Source organism: Felis catus, chromosome B1 (assembly GCF_018350175.1).
Source record: "Felis catus isolate Fca126 chromosome B1, F.catus_Fca126_mat1.0, whole genome shotgun sequence".
Taxonomy (NCBI): Eukaryota; Metazoa; Chordata; class Mammalia; order Carnivora; family Felidae; genus Felis; species Felis catus.
This window is the reverse complement of record NC_058371.1, coordinates 112,453,457-112,481,191: the sequence shown is the minus strand read 5'-3', so window position 1 is coordinate 112,481,191 and position 27,735 is coordinate 112,453,457. Positions and strand designations below refer to the sequence as shown.

Here is a 27,735-nt window from a genome sequence, read left to right as displayed (position 1 = left end):
GGTGGGGGGTGGAAGAAAGAGCAGGGCCGGGAGGCGAAGGGGAGGATTTACCTACAAATCAAGACGCCTACACGGCTCAGGTTGCCCAACGTAGTTTTTAAAATTAAATTTCTAACCAAGTTACGGGCAGTAAAACTCAGATTGAGGACCTGGAAGGAAGTTGAGACAAACGTGGGGCACATACACCTTTTCCTAGGTCTCCGCCAGTCTGAATTCGCTACTAGGGGAATGAAGAGTTTGAGGCCTCAGGAATTTTAAAAGTTTAAAAACCGAGGGCAGGCGGGAGAAAGGGTTAGAGTAACAGGTGAGGGGTGGTTGTTTGGGGGAGGGGGGAGGGGAAAGCGCGCGATCGCGAACTATCAGTGTGGGGTTCAAGCACCCCCGCCCCAGCCTCTGGGCGCTCAGAGGGCTTAGGCCTGCGAGGCCTGGGCTCCTGGGGGCCAGACCTCCGGCTCGCCATCTTTGGTCCCTAGCGGAGGCTGGTGGTGTTCATGCTATAGATTACCTTAAAGGTTCCTTTAAGCGCTTTAATACACAACTAGCTCAGAAATCATTAAGAGACCTAGAGAAGGAGAAAAAAGACCCTCACACTCACCGGTAATAAGTGTTGACATGCAGCAAAAATCGATTGAGTGGAACCGAGGTGGTGGCAGTAGCGGTGGCTGAAGGGGGGACCCGCGTGGGAGCGGGAGGGGCGAGAGGACCGACTCCACTGGCTCAGGAACTAGGCTTTTCTCACTTGAAGGGAAAAAGAGGTGCAGAAAAAGGTTGGCGGGCGAGCGGGGATGGGTGTGGGGAAGAAGGGGGGGGGGTGAGGAGGGTAATTCTTCTTTCTGGAAGTCCAGGGAAAGGAGCTGAGGTGGGAAAAAGGGCTTCTCCTCAGTCCCGAGTCTCCGCCCCCAAGCCCGCACCACTCAAGTTGGGATGAGACAACTCTTCCCAAACCTCGACTTCCATTTTTGTTTTTTGCAGACTGATTGATTTCCTCGAAATAGAGTTCTATTTCAGCCAGCAAACTAGGCCCAGGTCTGCCTCCTCTATCCCGCTCTCCCAAGTCACTCTTAGACCTGCAGGAGACGCAAGTCCTCCCAGCAGGTCTCGTTAGCGTTTCCAGCCCCCATCCCCAAATCCCCTCTCCCAGTCCCCTCCTCCCCCTCCCCCGTCGCCCCTCCCCCCATACCGGGCGGAGCTCGGGGAGGCCCGGACCGCTGGGCTCCGCGGCTCCAGAAGCCAAAGTCCGCCCGTGGGGACCGTTTTCCTCTCCACTGCTCTCAAGTGAACAACAAGGACGGAGGTGACCCTCGGCCAAAGGGCTTTTATCTGCCCCCCACTGCCGCGTGATCCCTCCGTAGGTTAGAGGCAGAGCTTAAAAAAGAAAGAAGAAAGAAAGTTAATGTGCATTGAGCACTGATCTTAAACCGGGGACATTATCTGCGATCTCTTTAAGTGGCAGCAGCAGTCCTATGCAGAACAAAGACTCAGTGTCCGAGGCTCAAAAGCTTATAGGTAAAGTTTCAGTTAGATAAAAGTAACCCAAGCGCAAAAACACAGGTTTTCTCGGCTCCAGAAAACTCCGGGCTACTTTTCACTCCCTGTTCCCTAGGGTTGTGTTTATCCTCACCCACTGGGGGGAGGACGGTGACCAGAATAGCAAAGGACCTCAGGATTTACCCCTCACTCCCCCTCCCCCAGCGCCTCGGTAATGAATTCCTTCGGACTAAGTTGTATTTGCTACGATTTGTTACGAAATCGAATTTCACATTAAAAAGAAAAAAGCTGAAAACCACCAACAAAGGAAGAGCGGGTGCTTAAAAGTTCTTTGAAACACTCACACGGACCTCATTCCCCGTTTAGATGTCAGAGGATGGGAGGGAGGGCCAGGGTTGTAATTCATCTTGATTTGCTTCATTGTCCCGCAGTTTGCAAACTATAATCCTGTATAATTTCAGGAACAAGCAGGTTTAGAATTAATGGGTCAATATTATTTAAAACAAAACACGGGGAGCATGACCTTTGCCTCAACTACATATTGCTCGACAAGATTCAGGAAACTCCACTCTAACCTCTCACCCCCTGGGCTCTTCGGGAAACTAAGGGGCTGTAGTTATTAGAAATGGTCTTTGTTTCTTTTAATGTCTCCTAAGGATTTGGAAATAGAATGCAATATAACATGAAGAATCTCTCTACTTAAGCCTGAAAGATAAACGTGGAGGCCTAAATATTTTGAACTGGAGGTGTTTCCTTGTAAACTTATTATAGATGTATTCCTCTTGAGAGGAATGTATATAAACTGTACATGTATACATACACACATGCTTCTCCAGAACAATTTACCGAATGTGTTGAACCGCCCTCCCACCCCCGCCAAAGGAGTATTTTTGAGAGTCATTGAAAGCTGGCATACTTTCTAAATTTCTTTCTCCTTTCTTCTTTCTCTCTTGTATTATTTCCTAGCAATAATGGAATCCTCTGGGTTTAAGCCAAAGAAAAATCTGGGAGACAAGACCAGACTTTACAGGCTTTTTTCCCCCCTGGGAGTGGCTTTTCTTTTTTCTTTTTCATTTTTGATGAATGACTATAATTTATTTCTACCAAATTTAAATAAGGCCTGCTGCCTTGTGTGTTTAACTAGGCGGGCAGAGGAAAACTGGTTTGTTTAGGAAGCAACGACTGAGAGACCCTGGCCAGGTGACAGAGGAGGGCAGAAAGAATCCAGACCAATTTGTACGTAGTATATTTTACTCCCATGAAATAAAACACATTTTTTTTCATATTTGCTGAAAAGTAAAACAATAATATTGTACGAAATGTTATACACAGGGTAGGTTGTACATAGCAGTTTCAGAAACATCATTGCATCCACCAGAGAAACTATTCTAAAACTGATATTCACACATTTTTATAATAATAATATGTTAGAAACATACAGTGTGGCATTTAGTATATACATTCCTTTGCTCACAAGCGAAAAATCCTAATCGCTTCTGTATAACATGCTTTATTTTAAAGCCTAACCTTTAAAAACACTGTTGTGAGAGTACTAACAACTGCTTTTTATAAAATTAATTTGACATTTCGATATATATACATCCTTTCAGTCATTTTAATGTTAACAATGCTAAACTTAAAAAATAACAAGCTTATAGTAATGTTAAAATGTCATATCCAGTCAAACATTTGTGTATGTCCTTGCAACTGTTGGAAATACTTTTAGTGAAAGATGTCAGACATTGAGGAAATTCCTTTGAAATCAAAGGAGCTCTCTTTAATTCAGTGGTTTCCTTTTCTCTTTATAGCTTCTCTTTCTCTCCTTTTCTTTAGTGCCCACGACCTTCTAGCGTAATTCCCAGTCTTTCAAGGGCAGCATTGCCCCATCCGGCACGGTCCTAGGATCCCGGTGCTGTGGGCGGGGCTCACACTGGCCTGTCCACGGCGTACTGGCAAGCACTCAGGTTGGACGCCGGGTTCTGCACGCTGGCGTAGCCGAAGCTGGAGTGCTGCTTCGCTTTCAGTCTCAGGCTGGCCAGGCTCGAGTTACACGTGTCCCTGTAAACGTACGGAGGAGTCGGCGGCGCGTAAGGACAGGCGGGCGTCGGCACCGCGGAATTCAGCGACGGGCTGCTCAGGTTGTTCAAGTTATTCAGGCTGTTGAGGCTGGAGCCCGGGACGCCGGTCACGGCTGAGGGCACCATGCTGGACGACATGCTCATGGAGGAGATGGAATTGGGCGGGGAGAACATGCTCTGCGACGACAGAGGGTTGACGTTCATAGAGTTGAAGAAAGGGAAGCTCTTGGTGGACAGGGAGGCTGACGTGAGACCCTTGGCGGCCCAGTTGTTGTAGGAATAGCCCGGGTACATGTCGTCATAGGGCTGCATAAGCCCGTTGAACTGCGGCCCAAAGCCATTCTTGCACAGCTCAGCCTGCTGGTTGCGCTCCCGCTTTCTCCATTTGGCCCGGCGATTCTTGAACCAAACCTGGGGGTTGACAGCAAAGGAGCAAACAGATGCCACAGATCGGATTAGGTAAACCTTGATCACAGAAAGCACCAGAGGCCACCCATGTCCAGCGCGCGCCTGCGCGCGCGGGCACGCGCGCCTGCGCGCGCGCACACCCACCCACCATAATTTCCCCCACCCCCCCCCACCGCCCCGCGGGCGGGAGCTGCCTGAACCGCGTCTAAAGCGAGGGAGGCCTGGCCGGCTGAGGCCCAGGCTCTGAACTGCGCCACAAACCCCAGTCCAACGCCTGGCGGCCTGTGGACGGCTTGTTCACTAACCCAGGCCCTCCTCGGGATCCAAACTCACTTACTGTAAAATAAACGCGGGGCAGCAGGTTTTCTGCCCAACTCTTAACCCTGCCACCTTGCAAACTTGCTTCCATTCCAAAGCCACAGACACAGTGATGAGGACTAGTGGCTAAGAGGGCACCAGAGGCCCGCGCTCTCTTGCACAGCTCCTCCTTCCAGTCTCAGACCTTCCCTGCGGCCCCCACGCCACAGAACTCGCTCTCACAACTGGCGCCAGGCCGCGACCCCTATCCTCGCCTAGAAAAATAGCGAATTAAAAAGCAAAAGGCCGCCTCCCCTTCAGTCTCCTAAACTCCAAAAGCTTGGCTTGTAAATCTCCGGGAACCCAGAATGGGTCACTCTGCAACCTCCCCCTCCCTTCCTCCGCTCCTACTCATCCTCCGCCCTCTCCAGCATAGGCCCCGGCTGCCAGCACTGCTCCCGCCGGGCCCAGCGGGTTTGCTTGGCTTTGCAAGCCGTCGCCTGGCCCGTCAGCCCCCACCCCGCGTCCGGTGGCCCCGACGCAACCCTTCTCTCAATCCACATCGGACCCGCCCGTCGCCGCAGACTGCGGCTTTTGTGTATTGGAGCGAGGCCTGGCCCCAGATTTCAGAGCTGACATCGGTGATGTTTCACATTACACATCTCAGCCGGGCCCAGACGCCTAATCCGCTCTTTTCCCCCCCTTTTCCCTTTCATTCTCGATTTCCTTTTTATCCTCCTTCCTCTTTGCACCCGACTGCTATAAAAAAGCACGCTTCACTCCCACTTGGCTGGACACACAGCGGGCCTGGAAGGAGGCAGCCAGAAGGAGCGACAGCCCAGCGTGGTAGAGGCGGGGGACTTGGGAGAGACTCCTGGAAAGCTGGAGGGGTGGGAGAGGTCTTTTCAGAAGGATTCCAGAGAACCCACTGATTGTGTTTTTATTTTAATTAGTTTTAATTTCTACCCTAGGCCGTGTAAACTTTGCTCAGGCAAGAAGAGTACGTGCAAGGCCCGTTCCCCTGATGCACGGGAGAGCTAATCAAAGCCTGACCTTGCGCAAAACCACGCGGCCAGAGTCAGAGCTCTAGCTCTGTGCAGTTAAACTAAAACCATCTCCAACTTCATCCCGGCTCTTATCCACCAGCAAAGCCTCATACCCTACACAAATGCAACCCAGAGAGTACCTTCCTTCCCTCTGCTTTGGGAATGCATTTTGGTCTTTATTCTTTTCATCATTATTGCCATCTTATTGTTCTTTCATCTCTGCTTTAACTGGAGGCTCTATTTTTCTATCCAGAATTGTTTTGTTTTTGTTTTTAACAGCAAAGCCTCTGGATCTTGCTATGGGTGTTTCTGCTTCCAGAATCCTAACACATTTGGAGTTTTCCACTGACCAGCATAAACCAGGATGTTGCTACCGGGTAATTTATTTAAGTGCACTTTTGCCAATCCATAAAGTACAGATTTGCTACAAAGGTAAGCCCTCCCACCTTTAAAAAATAAAACTATTATCATTGGGAAGAAGGGTGTGAATAACAATCTCCTGAGAAAGATAAATAAACCAAACCAAAAAGTCTTTCTTCTTTTTTCTTTCTAAGAGGACTAGCAGGATAGTAGTTGTGTGTCAAAATGCTTCCGTGTATCACAAAACTAAGGGATAGGGTGTGGGAGAAACCTGAATGGCCGAAAACCGAAAAGACTGTGTAAGGAGGATGAGCCGAGTAGAGAGAAAGGGCCGGGCGAGCCTGGGGGGAGAAAGTTTCCCCAGGAGGGCCAAGCCTTGCTTGTCTCCGGTGGGTTTTCCTTGTAAAAGGCGCACAGGTTGGAGCCTGTTCTCGGCTCCTGGCCTCGGAGGGATTTTATTAGCACTCTTCCGGCGACCGCAAGCCGGGAACACAATGCCCTATGCAGGGGAATGCCACGCGGCCCAGTTCCGAAGGGTTCAGGGTAGCGGGGCAGTGAGCGGGTGCCGCTCGCGGAGCCTGCGCTAGGCCTGCAACCGCTGGTCTGTAAGGGGGAGCTGTAACCTCGCGACTGGGGCTGCGGAGAGGCCTTCTGCCTGTGCAAAGGCACGCCGTGCCTTTCGGGAGACTGCCTTCCACACTCCCTCCGGTTCTAAGTGGCCCGCATTTCTACAGTGCCTTCCTCCCTAGCCTTCCCAGGCTCCGTGAGGGGTCCTACCCGGACTCGGGCTTCCGTGAGGTTGGTCCACACGGCGATCTCTTCGCGCGTGGACATGTCCGGGTAGCGGTTCCTCTGGAAAGTGGCCTCCAGTTCCTGCAGCTGCTGGCTGGTGAAGTGAGTGCGCTGGCGCCGTTGCCGCTTCTTCTTGGACGGGTCTTCGGGGCCCACGTCCTCATTCTTTCCCTGCTGGCTCTTATCTTTTTCTGAAAACGAAACACAGAGAGGTTCCCGTCAGCAAGTCCCACCTGCTACCCGTGAACTCCAAATGGACCGGGCTGCAGAGGCCGCGGAAGCGATGGGCTGCCAGGCAGGGGAGGAGTGTGCGAGCGGCCTCTCCGGGCCGCGGTGAGCGCTGCGACTGTGGGGCGTGCAGACGTGAGTGTGGGTGTGAGCGCCCCATCTCCTCCCCTCCCCCAGCGCCGCACGTTTTATTTACATGTTTATCTCACTGTGAAGGCACATTCATTTTTACAGCCTCTTTCAAGTATATTTATACTCTTCTGCGCAGACACACCAAATTTTTTCCGGACACCTACACGCGCGCATTTTTCAGACCCCCACAGATCTCCATGCGATTTCAGGAGACTAGTAAAGGTAGACTTTGGGATTCGGTGACCCACCCAAGTTCCTCTACCCTTTAGAAATACCGCCTCTTCTGCGGCATCGTTTCAGAAATACTTTTCTAACAAGCGGAGCTTTTCGGGAGCGGAAAGCGGAGAGAACAGACTCTGGGTTGGGGAGTCGGGGGTGGTGGCTTCTGAACGTCTTCGAATGGAGATGCTGGGATTTTTGTGACCCAGAAAACAAACATAGGGAGGCCAGGATAGGAATAGGGCAGGGAATGGCTCGTGCAGTTCGCCCCACCCCGGCGGGGCGGTCGAGGTAGGGCGAAAAGAAACTCGGGGCCAAAAGAATCCCGGCTCCGGAAGTTCTGCGGGAGGCAAACTAAACGACCACTCCCACTACGCCTCCCCCTGGAGGGGTCGACTTCCTTGCGGGCGGGAAGAGCCCAGCGGCGAGGGGCGGCTGGACCCCGGTGTCCGCGGGGCCGCGCGGCGCCTTACCTGCGGCCTCGGGGCTGGAGGTGTCAGAGATGGTGTGCACCTCCAGCCTGTGCTTGGAAGAGTCCAGGGAGCGGGTCTGACCGGGAGCCAGTACCGAAGCCATGGCCAGCGGCTGGGGATGGTGACAGGAGGAAGACGAGGAGGCGGCCAACAGCTTGGTCCCTACTGCTCTGTGCTCCAAGTGCAGCGGGCCTTTCATGCAGTTCATGGACGAAGGAGCGCGCCGCCCTACAAGTCCTGGGCTGCCGCCCGGCCGTAGCCCCGTGGCCGCCGCCGCCTGCTCCGCTTTCCACTACACGCGCAGAGTTTCCGCGCTGTGGCCGCCGCGGGCAAAGCCAGGGAGCACAATCCCTGCTGAGTCTTTTTGAATCGAGCGGCCCCCGTCTCCTTCGGAAGGCTCAAGCCTTAGGGTCCGGCGGCGGAAAGTCAGCGGGCAAACGGAGACATGGGGATGTAAGTAGGCGGGCGCAGCTCGGAGCGTCTTTGGATAGCAGGCTTCCAAGCTCCAAAGCGAAACAAGAGTGGGCAAAGACCCCTTTCTTCCCTCCCTCCCTCCCCCACGTACCCCTCCAATAAGGAAAGCTAACGGCGATCGCGCTCTGCCCGCCCCCCGCGCGGCAGCCCTGACAGCAAAGTGTCAAGAGTGACAGGGACAGGTAGCTGATATTAGATCCCCCGCAGCGGCGGCAGCGGCTGCGGCAGCAACGCGGGCCTCTGGGCGCACCCTCCGTGGCACGCACACGCACACCCCCCTCGGGCCGTCGAGCTCGAGCGCGGCCTCGCAGCAGCTCAGCTCCCGGCACCCAGGCGAGCGACGGACCAGCTCTGCGGCTCCGAGCTTCCCTGTTGGCCTAACATCTTAAAACCAGAGGCGGGCTTCCTGGTGCCCAGACGTCACTTTGCCGCGGCCCTCCCAACGCTCCCCGCCTCCGCCTCCTCCCAGACCCTTCGCCCAGCGGGAGTGACGTGGCTCCGCACCAATCAGAAGGCCCCGAGCCCCGGCGGAGGACAGCCCTGTCTGCACCTATCAGCTGTGCGGGGCTGGGCTAATACCTCACTGTGCCCACCAAGTCTACACCGGCCGGCTCCCGGGAATTCTGCTCCGGCCCAGCCGAAGAAGATCTTGCTTTTAGTTCAGGCGGGGAGGCGGAGAGATGAGGCTGGGAGTGAGACGCTCGGGAGAAAGGAGCGGAAAGGTCCAGAGCTGAAAGGTACAAGGATCAACATGCCTCGCAACCCTTCCTTTTTGTATCTCACTACATCCATTTCCAATCGAGAGATGCCTTTTTATCCCCCCTGTAGGGAAAGGGGGCATGCTACTTAAAACCAGAAGAAATTGAAAAACAGCAACACATCACCTCTCCGATCTTAAATTTTCCAAACAGCCTGTCAAGTGAATGCTGCGCTAATCTGAAGAAGCTTTATTTTAATTGCAAAGAAGACAAAGCCCTGAGAAGGCCGGCTAATAAATTAGAAATCGAGAAGCAAATGGACCCGTCAAAAGAAAATTACCTTGACTTTAAACGAACAACTGTTTGGCGGTTCACTCTGGATTTATACAAGAATAAAAAGTCGCCTCAGATCACGTTCTCTGTAATGCTTATTAGACCCCAGACAGAAAATACACAATAGAATAGAAACCCTAACCCAGCATTTTCAAAATGCTGAAAGCTTATCCATTCTACTTAGCGTTGATTAAGACACATATCCAAGATCTTTCAAATTCCTTGTACACTGTATTAAGCTTGTCCTAACCCTAGAGAGAGCCCGCTTTAAATTCGACTCTTTTGTTTACTTTATTATCAATCAGATTCAAATCCATAAAGCCTGCAGAATCAACAACCTTGAGCTAATTATATATAAAATGTGCTTTAATGAATTTCCATACAATTAAGAATGTTGCCAAATAACCACTTTCAAGGATATTTTTTTAAGTCATTTTCTTTTCCTAGAGAACTCAAGGCTGCTGAATCTTTAAAGTCCAAGCAGGCAGAGGCAGTAGAATGGGGGCGAAGGGCAAAAGCCTAGGAGAACACTCAGCTCAGAAAAACCAAAGCCTTATTCATTTATTTTTTAAAAAAGAAAAAAAGAAACACCTTGGGGACATACAACTCTTACAACACTATTTCCAAAAAAAAAAAAAAATTAATTTCCAAAGGAATTAAAGAAATACAAACGTACCATTCAAAATAACTTTTGAAAGTCCTTTTGTCCTTTGCTTACTTAGGTCATGGGGAGAGCACAAACTAATCTCTTCTGGGTTTCTGCATTGGTGATTGCTTTATTGTGGAGTTAGTGTTATCATCCCTGAATGTGTATTTGTTTGACATTACAGTCAATGATTTGTAACATCAGTATGAGGTATCTTCAGAAAACTCCCTCCTTGTCCTTGTTCACAAGATTGGGAAACTTACTCAGTCTGGGGCAGAGTGGATGAGGCAGACTGCAAATTATGTTTGTTACCTATGTGTCTCTACTTTGCCGGGCTCTCTCTGCCAAACCCTATCTGCAACTCCTCCCCCATTTTAAACATGCTCGAGAGCCATCCAAAGAAGCAAATGACATTTGTTCTTCAGTTTCTCCCCAGAAGTATCATCCCACTTTAAGAAAAATTTAGCTGAAAGGAGGAATTTTCTTTATAGTAAGCTTTAAAGCAGCATTTCTAGTTTTAACCTTTTATTCCAGTTCGCCCCATTCCAAGCATACATACACCTGCTCAGAGCAGAACACATCCTCATGTGACAAGTCTGCATTAGCTGAGGCTCATACATCCAGCTATATTAGGTCCTGCAATCTTATCACTAAATTATACATATTACACCAGCAGCCTGTTGGTAAAGAAGGTTAAATTAATTTACATTCTGCTCATTATCTGGTGCTTAAATGACGCATTTTATCCCTGAGATTTGGCGGAGAATCTCCTCAGACCCCACAGCGTTTCACCGAAGACAATGCTCTTACATTTGTAGTGGTTTTTAATCTGATAAGACTCTAATTTGCTTAAGTCTTTTAAATAAGGGTTTTAAATGTTTCTAGCCGTTTTCTTATTGAATTTCCTCTAATTCCCCCAAGATCATAAAGTGTATGTGTAAAGTAAATATTTCCTCCCATTGCACTGCCAGCCGATGACCTATAACTAAGTCAATATGAATTCAGCTCTTTTCTGCCCAATGTGTTTACTAATCATATTCTAGTTTCTTTTTTTAAACCTCAGTATAGCTCCAGTCCCCAAAATAACACCCCCATAAAGCTTCATTTCATGAAGAGATTCCATCATATGAACAAATGATAAACTACAGTGAGTATACTTTCTTTCTTGGTATTAGTTTCTTTGAGATTCAAACCCCGGAGAGGCAATTTTTGGTGGAGGCTTTGGGTGTTTCTCACAACTCCTTACTCAGGAGAGCTGAGGAGCTCCACAGAAACATATAGATTTCTAAGCTCATCTCTCATTAAACCCACAGAATTTTGATTTAAACTCGGTGGCTCTGTTGACTAACAACTCTCATCAGGGCAGATACACAAACGGGAAGACCTAGTCTCCAAACCAGCTTCCAAAGCGGCTGAAAAACCCCAGGGCGAGTGACAGCTCAACATAGTGCTAAAGGGTAGTACAGGTTGGAAGTGCTGGTGATCTTCAGGCAGCCTAAAAGCCTAAAAGGATGAGGAATCTTAAATTGTACCTATCCACTGCAAAGCCAAGTGGAGAATAAAGACAATTATCTGGAGATATCTGGTTAAAGTAAATTAATAAAAAAAACACAAAACATAACCATGTCTATGTATCTATCTACCATCTATCTAGATAATGCACATATGAAATATATACCCCCCCCCCCAACTCAACTGAGCCAGTAAGGCATTTCTTTGCATTTTTCCAACCAGAGTTTCAACTCTCTCCTAATCTCCTAATCACTTCACACATGGTGAGATCGGCTGACCCCCTTCTCAGACCCAGTTCCATGGATGGTGGGAGCACACCAACATGAAAAGTCTAGATGGAGAAAAGCAAGTGAGTAATGGGAACCCCCCCCCAAACAAACAAAAAACAAACCCAAAAACAAAAGAAACAAAAAAAAAAAAAACCCAAACAAACAAACACTTTTCAATGAAAACAGTGGTGATGATGGTCGGCAATTTAGGAGACTTAGTCTACAAAAACTTAATCCACTTAATATTGTGGGTGCACAGATATTGGTAGTATAGATAAGGAAGGGGTTGAAAGCAATCCTATTTTTTTGCAGGTTGAGCACTACCTCTGCACCCCCCACCTCTGCACAGTCTTCTTTAACTGGTTCTAGAAATCACTATGACTTCAGCCTCCATCACAGAAATTTCCAATCCAGAGAAATATCAGGATGGTCAGTTCAGGGAAGCTGGAGGTTCCGCAAGGCCCCCACGGAGGGCAGGGGTGGGGGGAAGGGAAGCCCAGTGCGGGTTTAGGTTTTCAAGTCCGAAGACATTCAAGAATTGTCTCAGTTGGGTTTTCTTTGCTTATTCTTGCAAAGCCAGACCCTTGAGGAGGGAAATGTGTGACACGGGGTCAGGCGTGTTTTGAGCTGCTGGTATTTGCCACCGATTACCAGTCTTAAGGTCTTATTTAATTTCACACTCTTTAGTGTTAGTTGCGCAAAGCCCCTCTGGCCTTCGCGAGGAGATTGGTTGGGTTATGCCTCCAAAGTCTGGGGTGCGGGGTCCAAGTATGGACTTCAATCCAACCAAGCAATCCACAACTTTTTTTGGGGGGGGGTGGGGTGGAATCTGTCTTCAAAGCTCACCTGTAAGATCGCTCATTAGATGTCTCCCTGCGCTGGCTGTCAGACCTTAGAGGGGTGGGAGTCTTGCTCTGGCCCAGGCCAGTTCAAGGCCGAGGCGGCCCAGACTCAGCTCAGAGCCACGTGACAGGCGTGTGTGTGCGTGCGCCTGTGGTATAAGGCGCAGAGGTCAGATGGAGACCTTGCACCCCGCTCAAGAAGTGGCCCTTCCTCCCCTCCTTCTTCTTCTGCCTGCCTTTTCTCCGCACACAAACCAATCTGGAAAGGCCCCCTTCGCTGTACCCCGTGCTCCAGGCACGAAGCGGAAGCACCCAGACATTTAAACGTTACTGTGGTTGATCCCCCCCTACCCCATTCTCTAAATGGATTTAAAAAGTGCTGGTTTGTAAAAAGGGGCAGATTGTTTTCTGAATCAAAGTCTGTGCACGTACTGAGCGGCACCTACATTCTCTGGGTCTCTGCCAACGGTACCCATATTTTAGTCTCACACTTGAGCTTTGGAGTAACTAGCTGGGGGTGCTCAGTGTCGGGGTGGGAGAGGTACCCCCACACTGGCAGGTGAAGAGAAAATCGGGGATTAGCAGAGTCAGGACGGGTAGGGGGATGCTGCTGAAATCATTAAACCCACGTGCTACAATGCCTTTTCACGTTAGTTTGTTAACACAACAGGTTTATTCCGAGAACGTTTAATCCCAGAAAACTAGTAAAAGTAGAGTGGTATAAATATGTCTTAGCAATGGGGGAGGGGGGAGGATGAAAATGAGATAGACACTAATATCCAGGTCCAGAGAGAACTGGAAAGGTACTAACTAAAGTCACTTTTAAAAATTGGATTAAAACTCGCCTTTTTTTCTCTTTTCTCTATTTCTCCTCTCTAGCTCATGTCTGTTTCCCTTTTCTATTTCTCTTGCTCTCCCTTCTTTCTGTCTTCCCTCTCCCAGACATGCTGGTAGCTAACATTCAGCATTAGTTGTCATGGTGACCATAAATCACATAAATCCAAAAATACCCACCTATAATCTGAGATGAAGCTTTTATTTCCCTAGCGAAATAATATTTTAAAAGCTGTCAGCTGACAAAAAAAAAAAAAAAAAAAGGAACCCACCTCATCGTAGTAACCCAAGTAATATATTACTTCTAAAGGTTTAAATTAAAATGTCATCCTGTTAAAAACATGGTGGAAGAATTTTGGGTACTCTTCATGTCAGATCCTCACAAGGAAGTCGACTCCACCGCTCCTGATCACTCTTTAACACATATACCCAATTCTGCTGTTCATTCTCCTTCCATTAATTTCTTCCCTCCCCTCTCAACTATCTAAGTCTGCACAGATTCTGCCTTAGGTTGTAAAAGAAAGGAGTCTCCACCTGGATCAGAAGGAGCTCAATCCTCTGCCTGAGCCTTTTGAGGACCTGGTGTATTGGTCCTCTGTTATCAATCACTTCCCCAAATGAAAGATGGGGGCTTTGGGAAAGAAAAGGTTCTGGTCAGGATCCAAACGAGGGTGACTTCCTAGAGGAACTGAGAAGAAATGCAGAGAGGACTGGTGGGGGCAAATGGAGTAGTGGAGAACTGAGCTGGGTGACCAGATTCAGTGGTTAAGCCCAGCCTAGGAAAGGTACCTGTATTCTCCCACTTCTGCCCTTTTCTCCAGAAAAGAAACTTTCCTATTTGGAGTCCCTGGTGGGGGAGGGGGGTGGCGGCCACAGTTGGGCCTTTTGTCTTCTACCTTGGGCTTGTTGTCTTTTGCCTATCTTTGGATTACAGGGTATTCGCCTAGATGAAGAGCCATTAATTACCCATTCAGTCAATATTAGGAAGACGACAAAGCTTTTTACATAGGATTAAGAAGACATCAGATTGTTCCATTAGTATATTCCTGCTCACGAATAAGCTTTCGTTATACATTTCCTTTTCCCTCCGAGTCGCTCTAACAACTGCTGCATATATTAACAGCAGGCGGTTTGGAATAACAACCCAACCAGCCTTATGAAACTTTGAGCGCACTTGGTGTCAGTAGCAAGGAACACGACCTGTAAAAAGACTACCTCTGCGGGCGGGGATCCACAGGGAGTGACTACCTATTGCACAACTGGTACAATTTCCCCTGACGGGGAAAAAAACCCACAAAAGGCAGAGGCAGCTGCTGACAATAAGCTAGACTCGGTGGCGGGTGGAGTAGGATGGGGTGGGGAGGCAGGGGTGGTAGAAAAGAAAATGGAAATCCCTCTCCTTAACCCTGTTCCCCTCTCTCGTGGCTTCTTCCTCGGACCTCCAGCCCCTTCTGCAAGCCCCTGTCCCTTACCCCGGGCCTCACCAATGGCCCTCTACCCTTCTAAGCATCCCCTTTCTTTCTAACAACGCTCAGGCCCCAAGCACTGCCGCAGGTACCACCACATCGCGTTTTGCAGGAGATGGTCTGAACCTGCTCTAGCTAGTTCCTTGCTAACATTAAAGCTGCTTCATAACGGCGAAGGGAAACCGGCTTATTTGCTTTCAGGGGGTACATTAGGAATCCACGTAGTATGTGCTCGGCAAACATTTGCTGATTGAATGAATGAAGGGTTTGCTGCCGCCAAGGCGGCGGGGAGTTACCCCGGGTTCTCTGAAGAAGACTGGGGCCAAGCTGCCATTGAGAGAGTGTGTCTCGGCTGGGGGCGCCACAAGGGGCCTTGGGGTCCCCCTCCCAAGGGAAGGACGTCGGCACACACCAGAGACCTTGGTGAGACTCTTTCAGCTCACTCATTTAGCCAAGGCTACTTAAAAATTAATGGCGTCTCTGGGGAAGGTACCCGCCCAAGTCTGGTCACCGCAGCTAGGCACCCCGACCGCGGGGCGGCAGCTCTGTCCGATTTCAGCCCGGAATCCAGAGCCACCACCCCGAAACTTTAAGGGTTACAGACAAGGGAGGATCGGTTCCCCCCACCCGCCTTCCTGAAGGTCAAAAGCACTTTCTGAATTCAGCAAGCAGGCTTTTTTGGGGGGGGACACTCAAAGCAAGGAAGTCAAGGATCTCTGTTCTAGGGGGACATTCTCAGCAGACCTCTGAGCCTTCTTTCTGGGTTACAGCTAAACTTGCCAACTCTTCCCGCCTCCACTTGGATGCCTAGCCAGTCCTTTTTCTACCCTCTCTCAACCCCTGGATTTAGGGGTCTCCAGCCGACCTCCTACTCCACCTGCTTCAGGGTTTGAGCCAGGCCGTGGGCCAGCCCAATGGGTATCAAGGGGACAAAGATTCGCTTGGAAAGGAACGCAAGAGTCCCAGCCTTCCAGAGGTTAACCTTGTCTACTTGGGGACTGTTTTCAGTCTTTAACGAAGACACGGTGTTTTGGAGGGGTTGAGGAGAGGGTAGTGCCAATAATAAAGTACCATGGCCCCTTTTGAAAAAAGACATGCCATTGTAAACATTTATTTCTTTCTGAAAGAAAAAAAAAAGCTATCAAAAAAGGGAGAAAAATCTTTCTTTTCAAAGCAGGCTGTGGCCAGGGGTTTGCATATGACATAAATTAAATTTACTTATATTTAGTAAAGGGGACTCTGGCAACCTTCCTTGGAGGCACTGTAGTTTTGCTTACTCATGTGTGACATTTTTTTTTTGTCTATTACGTCCCTATAGGCCAATAAAATCAAGATTTTCAGCATTTCTCCCTATCGCATGCCTCTCCTTAATTAATGGTATTAAACATGTTTAGGCAGCAATTTTCCTCTTCTGTCCAAAAGGTAGAAAACAGATTGTTGCCAATGTGGAGGATCAGTGCACTAGAATAATCGGGGCCTGAAAGTTAATGGGTAAGGAAACAGTCCTTCATTATTTCTAGTTCTTTATTTATCTACTAATTATCAAAAGTGGATGCCCAGTGGTGACTGTGACAGGAACAGAAAGGACTCCCCGGCGGACCACGGCTTCTAGCCCACGTTAAGAGGTTCCCATCCCATCTCTAGCTTCCCCTCGGAGGGGCTCCCATGGAGACCACCTGTCCTCAGAAGCCATTCCTGAGGTCTAGGAGCCCTGGGTTGGGGTGGGGATAAGAGACGTTAGGCAGCTCTCCACCTCCCAACGCATCGGGAAACGTCAGCTTCAGCTGGGCGACTGTCAGCCCGCCCCGCGCGAAGCGAGATTGGGGAGCTCCCCTAGTCTGGCCAGACGGAACCCGCACGAAACATTTCTCCAGGAGTCATCGCTGTTCTTGATTTTTAACCATATCCCAAACATACTCCGGTCTAATAATTTATTTTTACGACCGATTATCAAACAGAGGAAGAATTTAACACAATCTTAATGACAGAAATCACCCGACGTTATCTCTGCACGGCCCCATTTAACCCCATGGGGTTAATCCCGGACAAGTGAGCGTTTAACTAGCCCAGCGGGAGGACTCGCGATAGTGTGCAGTGCCAGGCTGCTTCGCTCCCGACCATTTTAGAAGTTTTACTTATGCAAATGATAATTTTCTCAGGTTTACCGGGAAGCACGAATGCAGGGCCTTTGTTTTCTTCTTAGCAACACGGTTTGTTTATTTGGCCGGGCGTCCCAATTCGCCCCCCTCCGGCACACATTACATTTGTATCCTTACACTTTAATCCGGAAAGAGGGGGTTAGGGGCCGAGGGCTGTGGGGGGGCTTTATCTCCTCACACTATCAAAGGTCAACAACTTCCTAAGGCTAGGCACTTGTTATTACAGTAGCCTGGGAAACCCGGAGAATAGGACAGTTGTTAAATTTGAATTTTTCATGTATTCCAAGGGAAGGCTTGCACACACGCGCCCGCGCACACCCCCCCCCCCCCCCCCCAAAGAGCAAGTTTCCGTTTAGCAAAGGCCTATGCAGTGAGTTGGAGACATTCTGGCTTTTACACAAGCCTTTGAGCAGCAGGGCCCCTTGACTCGTCCACAGTGAAACCAGCTAATCAAGCAACGACACCACCAAAACCCGAGGCCTTGCAACCTGCACAACAGGTAGGTTCGCGTCGACGGGGCGCACACTTCATTACACCCTTGGCTGCGGCGCACAGTCGCTGCCCTCAGGCTCTGCGGGGCTCTAGTCAGCTCCTCCAACTCCCGGCCAGGCGAATCTTCGCCCTACGCAAGCCTCCGGTGCATGCCTTCCGCGGCAAACCCCGCGCCCACAAGCCTGGGCGGGGCAAGGCTGAGAGAGGCCGGGGCGGAGAGCACCCTTGGTGGTGCTACACGCAGTGGGACATGGCGGGCGACAGAGGTCGCTGTTGGACTACTTTTCCACGCCAGCTAGCGGCGCAGAGGTAGGTTGGGGTGTGCGTAGGAGACGAGGCCACAGGGAGAGAGCGAAAAAGAGCCAGAGAGAGAGGTGTTGGGTCTCAGGAGTGCAGTATACTTTTGGGGAAAGGAATTAACGTCCCTGGGACGGCTGCTTCCCGTCCCACACAGGGGCCAAGTGTCTAAGTCAAGGGACAGGCGCGCCTGTCTGGCGGCCTAGCCTCGGTGCGCTGTACCCGAAGCCCAGAGGCCCAGAGGCGGGTGACCTGCGCGCGGCCTGCGCTTCGCTCCCGGCCTTACCAGTGGCGCCGGGATGCTGCCGCGGGAAGAGCTTGCTGCTGGCCGCCTCTTTCCGGCTCTCGGGAGAGTCTGTGAACTCGACCTTTTTGATTTCGGAGTCTTTGGAGAAGAGGCATTCAACGGCCGCCGGCTGCACGCCTGGGCCGCGCGCGCCCGCCCCACAAGCGGGTAGAGAGACGCCCCGGACCGCGGTGGAAAGAAGCGAGGGTGTTGGGGGTGGGGGTAGGAGGCAGGACGAAGAAGAGAAAGAGGGACAAAGAGCAAAGACCCAGTTAGAGGAAAGGGCGGAGGTCGCTCGCGTCTCCCGGACCCTCTGGCAACCCGGAGCAGGGAGGCACACTCTCCGCGCCTCCCAGGCTGCCAGCGGCTCCCTCAGAGGGAGGAGTAGGCCCCGGGCATCGGGACGCGGTGAGCGGCTCCCTCCCTATCCATACCCCCCAGTTCCTACCCCCGGGAGAGGCTGCCGGTGTCCCGGTTCTGATTCCCTTTCCGCCCCGGCTGGTCTCTCCGGGAAGAGCCCCTCGCCGCCGCCTCGCCAAGGGACCGGTGCCCTCCTGCCGCCCTCGCATGGTGCGGTGTCCCGTCGAGTGACCCCGGCAGAAGAAGCGCGTTCTTACCTAATTGCACACACGCCGACACTAGTTTGCGGCAGTTGGTCTCCATTCCCCGTTGTCTGCAAAATAAAAGAGAAGGAGGGTCGTGAGAAGCAGCGGGGTCTCCGAGCGTGCAGGGTTCAGTGGACGCTACCTGTAGGGCGGACAACTGCAAACTCGCTCTTAAGTGCCTACTCTGGGTTGGGTTTCGGGCGTGCTTCTCAGCCTCATCCCCACCCTAGCCCCTGGTCCAGAACAACTGAATGTTTACCAAGAGGGGGATCTCCCTCCAGAGTTGCGGTGAATGGGCGCAGGGGCTCTCGACGGATAAATCCATCATGTCCTGGGGGACTTAGGCTGTGGAACTACTCTCAAGGTGTTTATGTCAGGAGTTAAGAGCCCGTCTGAACACGGGGGCAACCTTAGCAGGTACAGAATTTGGGGGTGAGTGGAGAGGACTTTTCTATGTAAGAGGTTGTGTGGAAGACCACCATTCAGCACAGGACTTTCGGTCAGTAGACGCTAAGTAAACATTTGTAGACTATCAGACTCAACTTGTACCTGCCCTAGACAGCGGTTTTCCTCGATTTTCTGTAATTCTGAAATGAACGGGACTCTTAAAGCTCTTGGCCTAGGGTACTCCAGGAGCGAGCTGGCTTCGGGCCTCTCATCCATCAGGAGCCACTTTTCCATATTTAGCCACACTTTTCCCTGGAGATACTCACCCGGCCATTTATTTACCCTAAACTAAGATTTAAGATCGCAGAGGAGGGAAACGAAGTGGACTGAGTGAGACAGAAGAGAACGGGGCAAAAGTCCGGAGGGTTTTCTACCCAGCGAGGACGTAGAAATAACTCTCAGAGAACGGCTGCCCCGATTCAACCCCGGCAAACCAAATCTTTTTCAAAATTCCAACCACAACGCAGCGAGCCAAGCGTTTAACGCGCGCCCCCTTTTTCCGCCACAGGCAAACCGGGAGAGGTGGGTGGCGAGAGGCTCTGTCCGGGTGGGTAGAAAAGCCGCGGCAGCTTTAAAGACAGAAGGAAAGAAAGAAGGTCTCGGGCTCCCCAGGCCCTTTGGATCTCGGTGCCTGCCTCTCTCCACGCTAACCAGGGTATGCCGGCGGCGGGAGGGCCCACTTCGCTGTGGTCCAGGGTAGAGGGGAGGAGCGGGCGTTGCCCCTTTGGCGCAAGAGCAGAGGCGGGGCAGGGAGCTGCGGGTCTGGCTCTAGTCTGGGTCGTGTTTCCCCGCTCCTTGGCCTCTGCTGGAACAAGCCGAGCCCCGGGAGCCTCTGGCCAAGGTCGCCGCTTAGAGGAGGGGCTGCCCGGCGCCGCGGCGTGGGTGTCCAGGGGTTCCCCCCCACCCGCTAGCTGGGACGTGGGCGGGGGCTCTGCCGATCCTTGCAGGCCCGGGGACCCAGAAGTAGCAGTTTGGCGGCTCCAGATTTAGTGATTCTGCAGTAAAATCACAGGATTAGTCCCTGATTGAGATGTCTGTTCGTGAGATATTACAAAATTCATTATCACAGCTTTCTACTAACTCGATATGAAGTAACACAGATGGGATTTTATTAGTCCAGACTTCAAATGTTTACTTATGATAATTTCGGGGGAAATTTGCATGTCACCATCAATTCGATAATCTTTTTTTTTTTTTTTTTTTTAAACATCTGAACTGCCTGCATTATTAGCGGGTAGCCGAAGCATTGCAGATGGTAACTGCAAATAATTTTCATTTTTTAAAGAAATGAAATATACAAAAGAAAAAGATGGGGTCGCTCAATATAAAGTCAGCCAATTATTACACATTCTCCCCCCCCCCCCCACACTCCCAAGCTCCAGTGCTGAAGGCCAAACAAAGCAATACAAAACAAATCAAGAACTCTGCTCTAAGGATTGAAAAGAAGGTCAAGGCGTGTTCCTTAGCTCACTCCTAAGTGTCCTTGTGACTTGGGGATTTATTTTGCAGTCAAAATGAGCCGTGAGACCTGCATTTTTTTTTCTTCATATAATTACCAGGCCTACTGGACGAACTGAATCTAAATAACTGAGGGAGATAGTTTTTAAAAATAACCTCCAATTCCTGCCTGCTGATCCTTAAACTTGCCCTGTCAAGCAAGACAAGTCTTACTAGGCAAATTTGGCTGCAGGATTTAGGGGCCAGCCTCCACCACTAATCTCACAAATTAAGATGCGCAACTTTTCTTGATGGGAAGTTGTTCTCATCCCAAAAGTTCAAGTCCTGGTTTGAACATATATGCCAGGCAATCTTGTTTTGCCTAATTTGAGTTTTCTATTGTGAGTATGCTAAAAAGTACCACATAGTTAATGAAGCATACTGAACCACACTGGCCAAAGCAGGCAGTAAAAGCCTGAGAAATAAAACAATTTTCTTAAAAGTAATTTCTGATGATTGCCATAGGAGGAAATCGCAGGAAAAAAATACAGTTCTAATAATTCCAAATTCTTTTACATTCCCCCTCTTTCCATTTTTTGTTACCCCGTAACAAAATCTTCAGTGGAAAGTTTAAAAATAAACAGCACAAGAACATATGTTTTAAATGAACTAAATTAAGGAGATTAGCCACTAAATTAATTTGCAGTGGGTAATCGTTTAAGGAAATTAAAATACTGCTTAACACAATTCTGTATTTTACCAGTTTAAGCCTTCTTTTAAACCAATTAATATTGATGCTTTAGGAACACTTGAAGACAATATGCTCAACTTGAGGAACAAAGCACCTGAATAATTTAAGTGTAGTTTTGCTGAGGTAAAGTAAAACATTCCATACATGAAGGAGCTATTCAAATTTTAGGGACTGTTTGATTATTAAAACCTTGTATGCTTATTTTATGTTACACTAGTAAAAATCCTCATCTATTCTGTGCCGGTGCTTTGTTTCCTTGACATAATTGGTATTTGAATTTTAGATAAATTTCTTCCAAACTTATATTAGAACCACCTTTAATTCTTATTAATGGCCTAAGAACTGCAAGGAAATCTCTGTAAGTCAGATTAGTTTTCATAAAAATATTTTAGAATATATGAATGCCTGTGTTATTTTAATTCATAATAGTAAAAGTTTTTTTTTTTTTCATTTAGTTTACTAAGACATAATACACACACAAAAAGGAGTAAAAATCACACTGCCCTATGGTGGCTTGATTTCTGAATTACTTAGGAAAGTAAAGTCATTGAATTGGAATGAAAAGAGAACCATATTTCTCAGATTTAGAATCATAATTTTTTTCTTACTCGACAGTTGGAAAATAGTCCTCTCCTCTCTATCCATTTAAAATGTATCTCCTGAAGTGCAAGATTGGAGTTGACTGGTGATCAATTTAAAGGATTTATAATCCGAAGTAATTGTGTAAGCTTGGCATCCAGGCCTGGTTCCCAGGTAATTCGCTTGGGCCTGAGAGGTCACTAACTGCCAGTTAAGATGGAATCTTTTTTCCAATTGGTAACAATGGGAAAGGGGCTAATCTTCCAGTAGCTGAAACTTTGTACCCTGCCCTTTATCTTGAGAATGCTAATCCTCAGCCTGAGGATTTGTCCCTGCAGTGTTGGCACCGAGATTTAAGGGAAGATACCTCGTTTTAAATGCCAGCCATGGTCTCGCTTCCCACTCGACTTCAGCAACCCCATAGATTGTTAGTGTCTGCGACTGGGGACGAGAGGAACAGGGCTTTGCGAGGTCTGTTTGCCAACTGAGTTACTTCGGGGGGGGGCGGGAAGGCAGCCCCAAGAACCACAAATCACCTACGGTGAAGATTCTCCAAAGTGGAACAAATTTCCAAACTCGCATTATCTCACATCCCTGCGGAAAGAGACGGCCTCCACTTACCGGCTACCGGGAGAGAGCTGCTGTCTCCGCGTCCCACCGCTTCCCGGGGAGACTTCCAGCGATCCGAGGCGCAGGCTGCACCGCAAGCGCCGGAAAGCCAAGCCCGAGAGGACTGCGGGGCTCCCGAGGGTGCCAAGTTCCGAGGGAGTCCACGGGTGCGCGGCGGCCGCCGGAACCTAGCCGTCACTGGCAGTTTCTTTCTGCTCCTCTCCAGCTTTCTCGCTCGGTCTCGCACTCTCTCTCCCCTCCCTCGCTCTCATCCCTCTCTCTTCCCTCAGCTCGGTCTCCGTGTGGGGAGTGACGTGACGTCAGCAGAGATTCCACCAAACTCCACTGCACAGTGGCGGGCGGGCGGGCGGCCGAGCCCGGCTGCGCGGCGGGCGTTCAAGGAGCGAGCACAGCGTTCGGGCGAGCGCGGGGGGAGCGAGCAGGGGCGACGAGAAGCGAGGCAGGGCAGGGAGGTGAGGCCGGCAGGCCGGAGACTCGGGAGCCGGAGGAAGAGCCCGGAGAGCGAAAGAGGGTTTAGGGGACCGGGCAGGGCGCTGGGACTGGGGCAGAAGAGCAGCAGGCGCAAGCACTCCCACTGTGGATGGGAGGATAGGAGGGGAGGGTGGGATGCAGCAGAACAAGGAATCTGCGCCGAACCGGGAGCTCTAATAAATCAGAGGTGGGGTGGGGGTGGGGGTGGGGAGGAGACCGGAGCGTCCGGGAGACAGAAACGTACTCTTGGGGAGCAAACCAGGACGGAGAAGGAGGAAGGGCCAGGGCAAGTGGCCCGAGAAATGGAACAAAGGACTGTGTGCATGGGTTTTGTTTGGGGCGAGGCATGTAGGGTGTGAGTACGAGAGTGCCTGTATGTGACCTTCTTTCAGGCCTGCAGGGTTGAGAGACGAGTTCACAGAAACGAGAGATTGCGGAGTGGGGGTGGTGGTGATGTGAGGGACGCACTGGAGGCTGGAGAGAAAGTAGGCGGAGTGGGGGTGAGAGAGGATGACTGAGGAGTAATCTGGAAAAGTGGGGCCAGCGGGGAGGGGGGATGGTGGGGAAGAGGGCTGGGAAGGCGACAACCGAGACTAGTCAGCCGGGGAAGGCCCAGAGACTTGGCCCAGCACCGCCGGCCGGGACACCACGCCCGAGGTCAAGGCGGGTGGACCAAGCACGCTGCACCCGCTGTCTGCGCGCAGGTGGGCACGGTCGCGCACTGACCAGAGTACACGAAAGGATTGCTCTGGACGAGGTTCGGGCGTTCATAGAGTCTAGAATTTCCTCTGCTGTACCTACACTCAACAAGTTCACCCCGGGTCACGGATATCTCATTTTTTAAAATGACGAGGTTAAGGTTCCTGGCGAGCATGGTATTAAATTGCAAGGCTTGGTGGTGGGGGTGGGAGGGGAAGCTACTCTCAAATTCACATTTGCTCTTAAAAATCGAAGAACACGTGAAGTTAGAAGAGTCATTTTCATTCGGAAAGTGTGTCTTACTTCTAAGCCCTGATTTTCCGATTTCTTGACTGGAGCAAGGCGTGTATTTTGGTAGCTAGCGGGGTGTTTTTGCTTCGTCCTGCCTTTGGGTGTAAGGACTATAAATATGATTCGTCTGGAAGACCAGGTGTGAAGGCTTCTGCCAGGCATACTAGACAAAGTTTGTTTTCAATTTCAAGGGCGTCCTGTTAATGTATGTTTTTGGAAAGCGTTGGAAAGCAGTCATAGGTTCCGGTTTGGTTTTCCCATCAATATTAATTTCTGCATAGGAACAAAATTCGCCCAGGCGCGCCATGAAAAAGCCCTCCCCTTTTGTCCTCAATAGAGAATAAAGTTCCTTCCAAAAGTTGTATTGCTCTTCCTCAATCAGGATACCAATTCTCTCAGTTGTAGGGAAATAAATGACTTGTTGGGAGAGCATGTGTGAAATACATACATCTTTAAAAAGCTTGGCGTTTAAAATAACCCAGGTCACCCTATAGGTGCTGGGCTTTCCCTGCATTTGGGGGCTGTCTAGAACGTGTTATGTGTTTTCTTGAATTACTCCGTGTTTTGAATTCATTTGAGTTAGCAGTAAAAACAGGCAAACAAACTTGCTCAATTTGTTTTGAGTGCTAAATCCCTTCACTTTGAAATAGCTAACGGTCGACAGATGGACTCATTTTATGGAAAGGGCTAGCCTCTTCAGCCACGAAGAAAACTGACTGAGAGATCTACATTTTAAAGCCATCTCTAACCTCTCCATAACATCCATGAAAACTCAAACTTTCTCTCTCTACCCGTTGGAGAGTCAAGACCGTTTTACTTAAAGGGAGAGAAAAGAGGAGGAACAGCTCACGTGCTGTTTTTATCTTTGTTTCCCCTCCGTTCCTGAGAATTTTTATTTCTGGTTTTTGAACTCTGGCTGAATCAAGAAAATCAAATTCTTTCAACAAGTTCCACAACCGAAATCTAAAGGCACTGCAAACCAGAGAAGGTGGTCTGAGAAAGACATTTTCATCTGTATCCATCAACGATTTCTGCTGTCTCCCCACTCCCCTGAGTAATGGGTTAATGTCCTCCCCATTTTTCCTTTTCATTTTATAGAGATTAGGAGACGCTTCTAGCAGAACGACCTCCCTTCATCTGGTGGCGAAGATGAGGAATCTCATGGAAAAGTGGGAAAAGAGTGAGAAAATCAGAGACGGGAAGCTTCAGAGACTTGCAGAGAGACGAGGAAAAGAGAAAGGGGCAGCGCTGGAGAGACGCGCAGATAAGCGCGTGCAACCCCCCACCCCCTTTCAAGATTCGGAGGTTTGCAAACCGGGGCTGGGATGAAGGGGCTCCGGGAAGCTCACGTTCCCCTCCCCACCCCCCTCCTTCTGTCTGGAGTCTCGTCCGCCAGGGGCTGGTTAACCCCCAGTCCCGGCCGCCTCAGACATCGCGCTGAGCTTTTGGGTCTTCGCCTCGCCCAGCGCCAGTGCAGCCGAAGTGAGCAGCTGGTGGGAAATGCTAATGGCTCCTGGAGAAATAGAAGATACAGAATGATTCTCATTCCCTCCTCGAGTGTGCGGAAGGAGCTGGACATACGTTTCACGCTCCTAATCCTTCTTTTACATTTTTAGTCATACTCCTATTAAACAACTAATTAATGCTCAGAACCACTAGGGAATACATTAGGCATGCAGCGGAGAGGCAGGGTGCTGGGGGGCTACAAACCACCGAGCTGATTTAAGACACGGATTTCAGGTTTTTCCCTCGTCAGAGCAGAAATGAAAGAGTGGGCCGTGGCGATTGTATTTAGATTCCGATTACTTCAAATTAGAAGGGGGTGGAGGGAGCGTCCGAGCAAAGCAAGCAATTCCCTGCCCGGCAGATGTAAACAAGATTGTAGCATCAAAGGTACCAGCTCCTTGAGGGCCAGATCGCCTGGGCCGGGAGCCGGGGGTGGGGAGACACTGACCTTATGTATCTGTGAATTTCAAGGATGTTACACTTTTACGTAAACAACTGCGGTGGATCTCCCGGTGATCCCCAGTGAGAGTCACTGTTCTAGAATATCTCAATTTTTGTTGTCCTCTGGAACAATACCCCCTTTTTACTTTTCCAAAAAATCTAAACTATATCTAAAGGTAATAACCTTCCAGTAAGCCAATGCACTAGACAATTTCTCACAGCCGCTTTTTCTGTCTTTTTTGGTCATCTAATTTAATGGTGGGAGGACACAGGGAATTAAACATATGCGTCCCCTCCCCCCCACCCCCAAATCAGCATAAGAGCGGTGTTGGCTAAATGGATTCATAGAATTTTTAGTGAGATTCTGAATTATACCCCTCCCTCTAGTATTTTCAGACGGGCGACAACTGTTAGAACAAAAATCAAAGCATAGGGAGGACAGACAATTTTGTGAGCAAAGCGGGCAAAACCGAGGACAAATTTAGGATGACCTCCGCCAACTCACTCTCACCCAAGAGTCAGGATTTGGGAAAGGTACAGTATTATTTTAGAGCCCGCCCTGACGGGGTGCGTGCTATCATTTACTTTCTTCACTTTGGATTATGATCTCAACCCAGGCAAGCAATTTCCCCAGCTCCTTATCTGACAACAAGCGAGTATGTAAATACCAATGGCTAGAGATGTTTAACTGCCTCAAACGTTATTGATTTGTTGGCGGTTTTAGAATTTCCCTCCCTAGTCCAGGTCCGGTTTCGGAATTGTCCATTCGGGCGCTTTGATCCATACCCCCGATGCTACAATACAATAATTGTTTTTTGGGGTTTTTTTTTTTTTTTTTAAGGAATTAAGATGAACCAATTGATTTGCATATAAATTAAAATTACTATGCGTTGCTTATTCCTGTGTTTTATAATCATTTCGAAATTAGTACTTAACCACTCGAGCTAAAAGAATATATAAATGTCTGTATTGAGTCACTAATGAATTACCTAATTAAAACGTCCCGGGGATGCTGGGCTCTGGAAAGATTGTTAAACCGAGACATATTAGGGAAGGGATGAATATTGGAAGGGTAACAGACCAGTGTCTGGAACTCAGAACAGAGTTTCCGGTGATAGCAAGCGTTAATTTTGGAGCATTGGCTCTTTCCTGTGGGTAATGATTTTGTGCTTGCTTGTAAATAAATGAGTTAGAAGGAGCGCTCTGGTGGCCGCGGTCACTCAGGCCCTTTGCTCTGGCAGAGGCTGTTGAGCTCTAACCCAGCAGTGCTAAATCCTGGGAGAAGCTGGGCCAGCCCCGGAGGTGTGTGGACCCGCTGGCCGCCTGGCCAGTCTTCCCCTCTCCTCCTGCCTAGCGGACCCGCTGGCCAGCTGCGGCAGCGCGCTCTCAGCGCGCTCGGAGAGCTGGAAATACAGCCGACATTTAATAGATATGCTAACTGAGCACTTACCTTCGTCCTGAGAATAAGAATAAAAGGTAGCTCTTCTTAAGAGAGGCGGTGCAAAGGCACGCTAGGAGTTCAGAAAAGGCTGGCGGCGGGAAATCTGTAGCCTGGGGGCTCGCCAACAACCCCTTTCATTTCAAGCACTTATTGATTTGCTGTTGTCATCTTTGGCGACGCAGAAGGACACTTGAAAGAATTTCTGATGGGGCTCTGATCTGAGAAAGGAGGTGACCTGCCCAGGCTCTCACCAAATTCTTAATTACCACATCAACTGCTTTTTTTTTTTTTTTATTTTTTTATCCCCCACCCCCACCTCCTTCCCCCTTGGCAACTGAGTTTGCTTCTTCTTAACTTTTTAATTATTCAGAAACTTCCTTACCTTTCATTGGCTTCCCTTTTGCAGCGGTTTTCCATCCGCGTCTCTCCCCACCACCTTTCCGTGGTAGGGTCTGTGTATTGATCCTTCTGACCTTTGGCACATCTGGGCCTTACAAAATCTCTCAATCTTTTCAGATTTGAGGATGGAAGACTCCACCCGCTCCACAACGTGCAGACACTCAGAGTTAGGAAGACTAACACAGACTGCCCTCCAACTCAGGGGTCTA

General features: G+C 49.6%; 1 protein-coding gene across 6 annotated transcripts; it reads right to left on the bottom strand.

Moving 5' to 3' along the window:
* Positions 1-2,717: 2,717 nt before the first annotated feature.
* Positions 2,718-23,317, bottom strand: PITX2 (paired like homeodomain 2). 6 transcript variants are annotated; one of them, XM_003985077.4, is made up of 5 exons: positions 22,270-23,317; positions 18,447-18,502; positions 17,830-17,967; positions 6,455-6,660; positions 2,718-3,977 (listed from the first exon to the last, which is right to left on the bottom strand). In XM_003985077.4, exons 2-5 carry the CDS (start codon positions 18,490-18,492, stop codon positions 3,414-3,416), a joined length of 954 nt encoding a protein of 317 aa, XP_003985126.1. In that variant the 5' UTR covers positions 18,493-18,502; positions 22,270-23,317; the 3' UTR covers positions 2,718-3,413. The 6 variants fall into 6 exon arrangements, with proteins under 6 accessions (XP_003985126.1, XP_019684639.1, XP_019684640.1 ...); XM_019829080.3 differs by lacking the exon at positions 22,270-23,317 and adding an exon at positions 19,148-19,792; XM_019829081.2 differs by lacking the exon at positions 22,270-23,317 and adding an exon at positions 18,694-18,708.
* Positions 23,318-27,735: the final 4,418 nt, after the last annotated feature.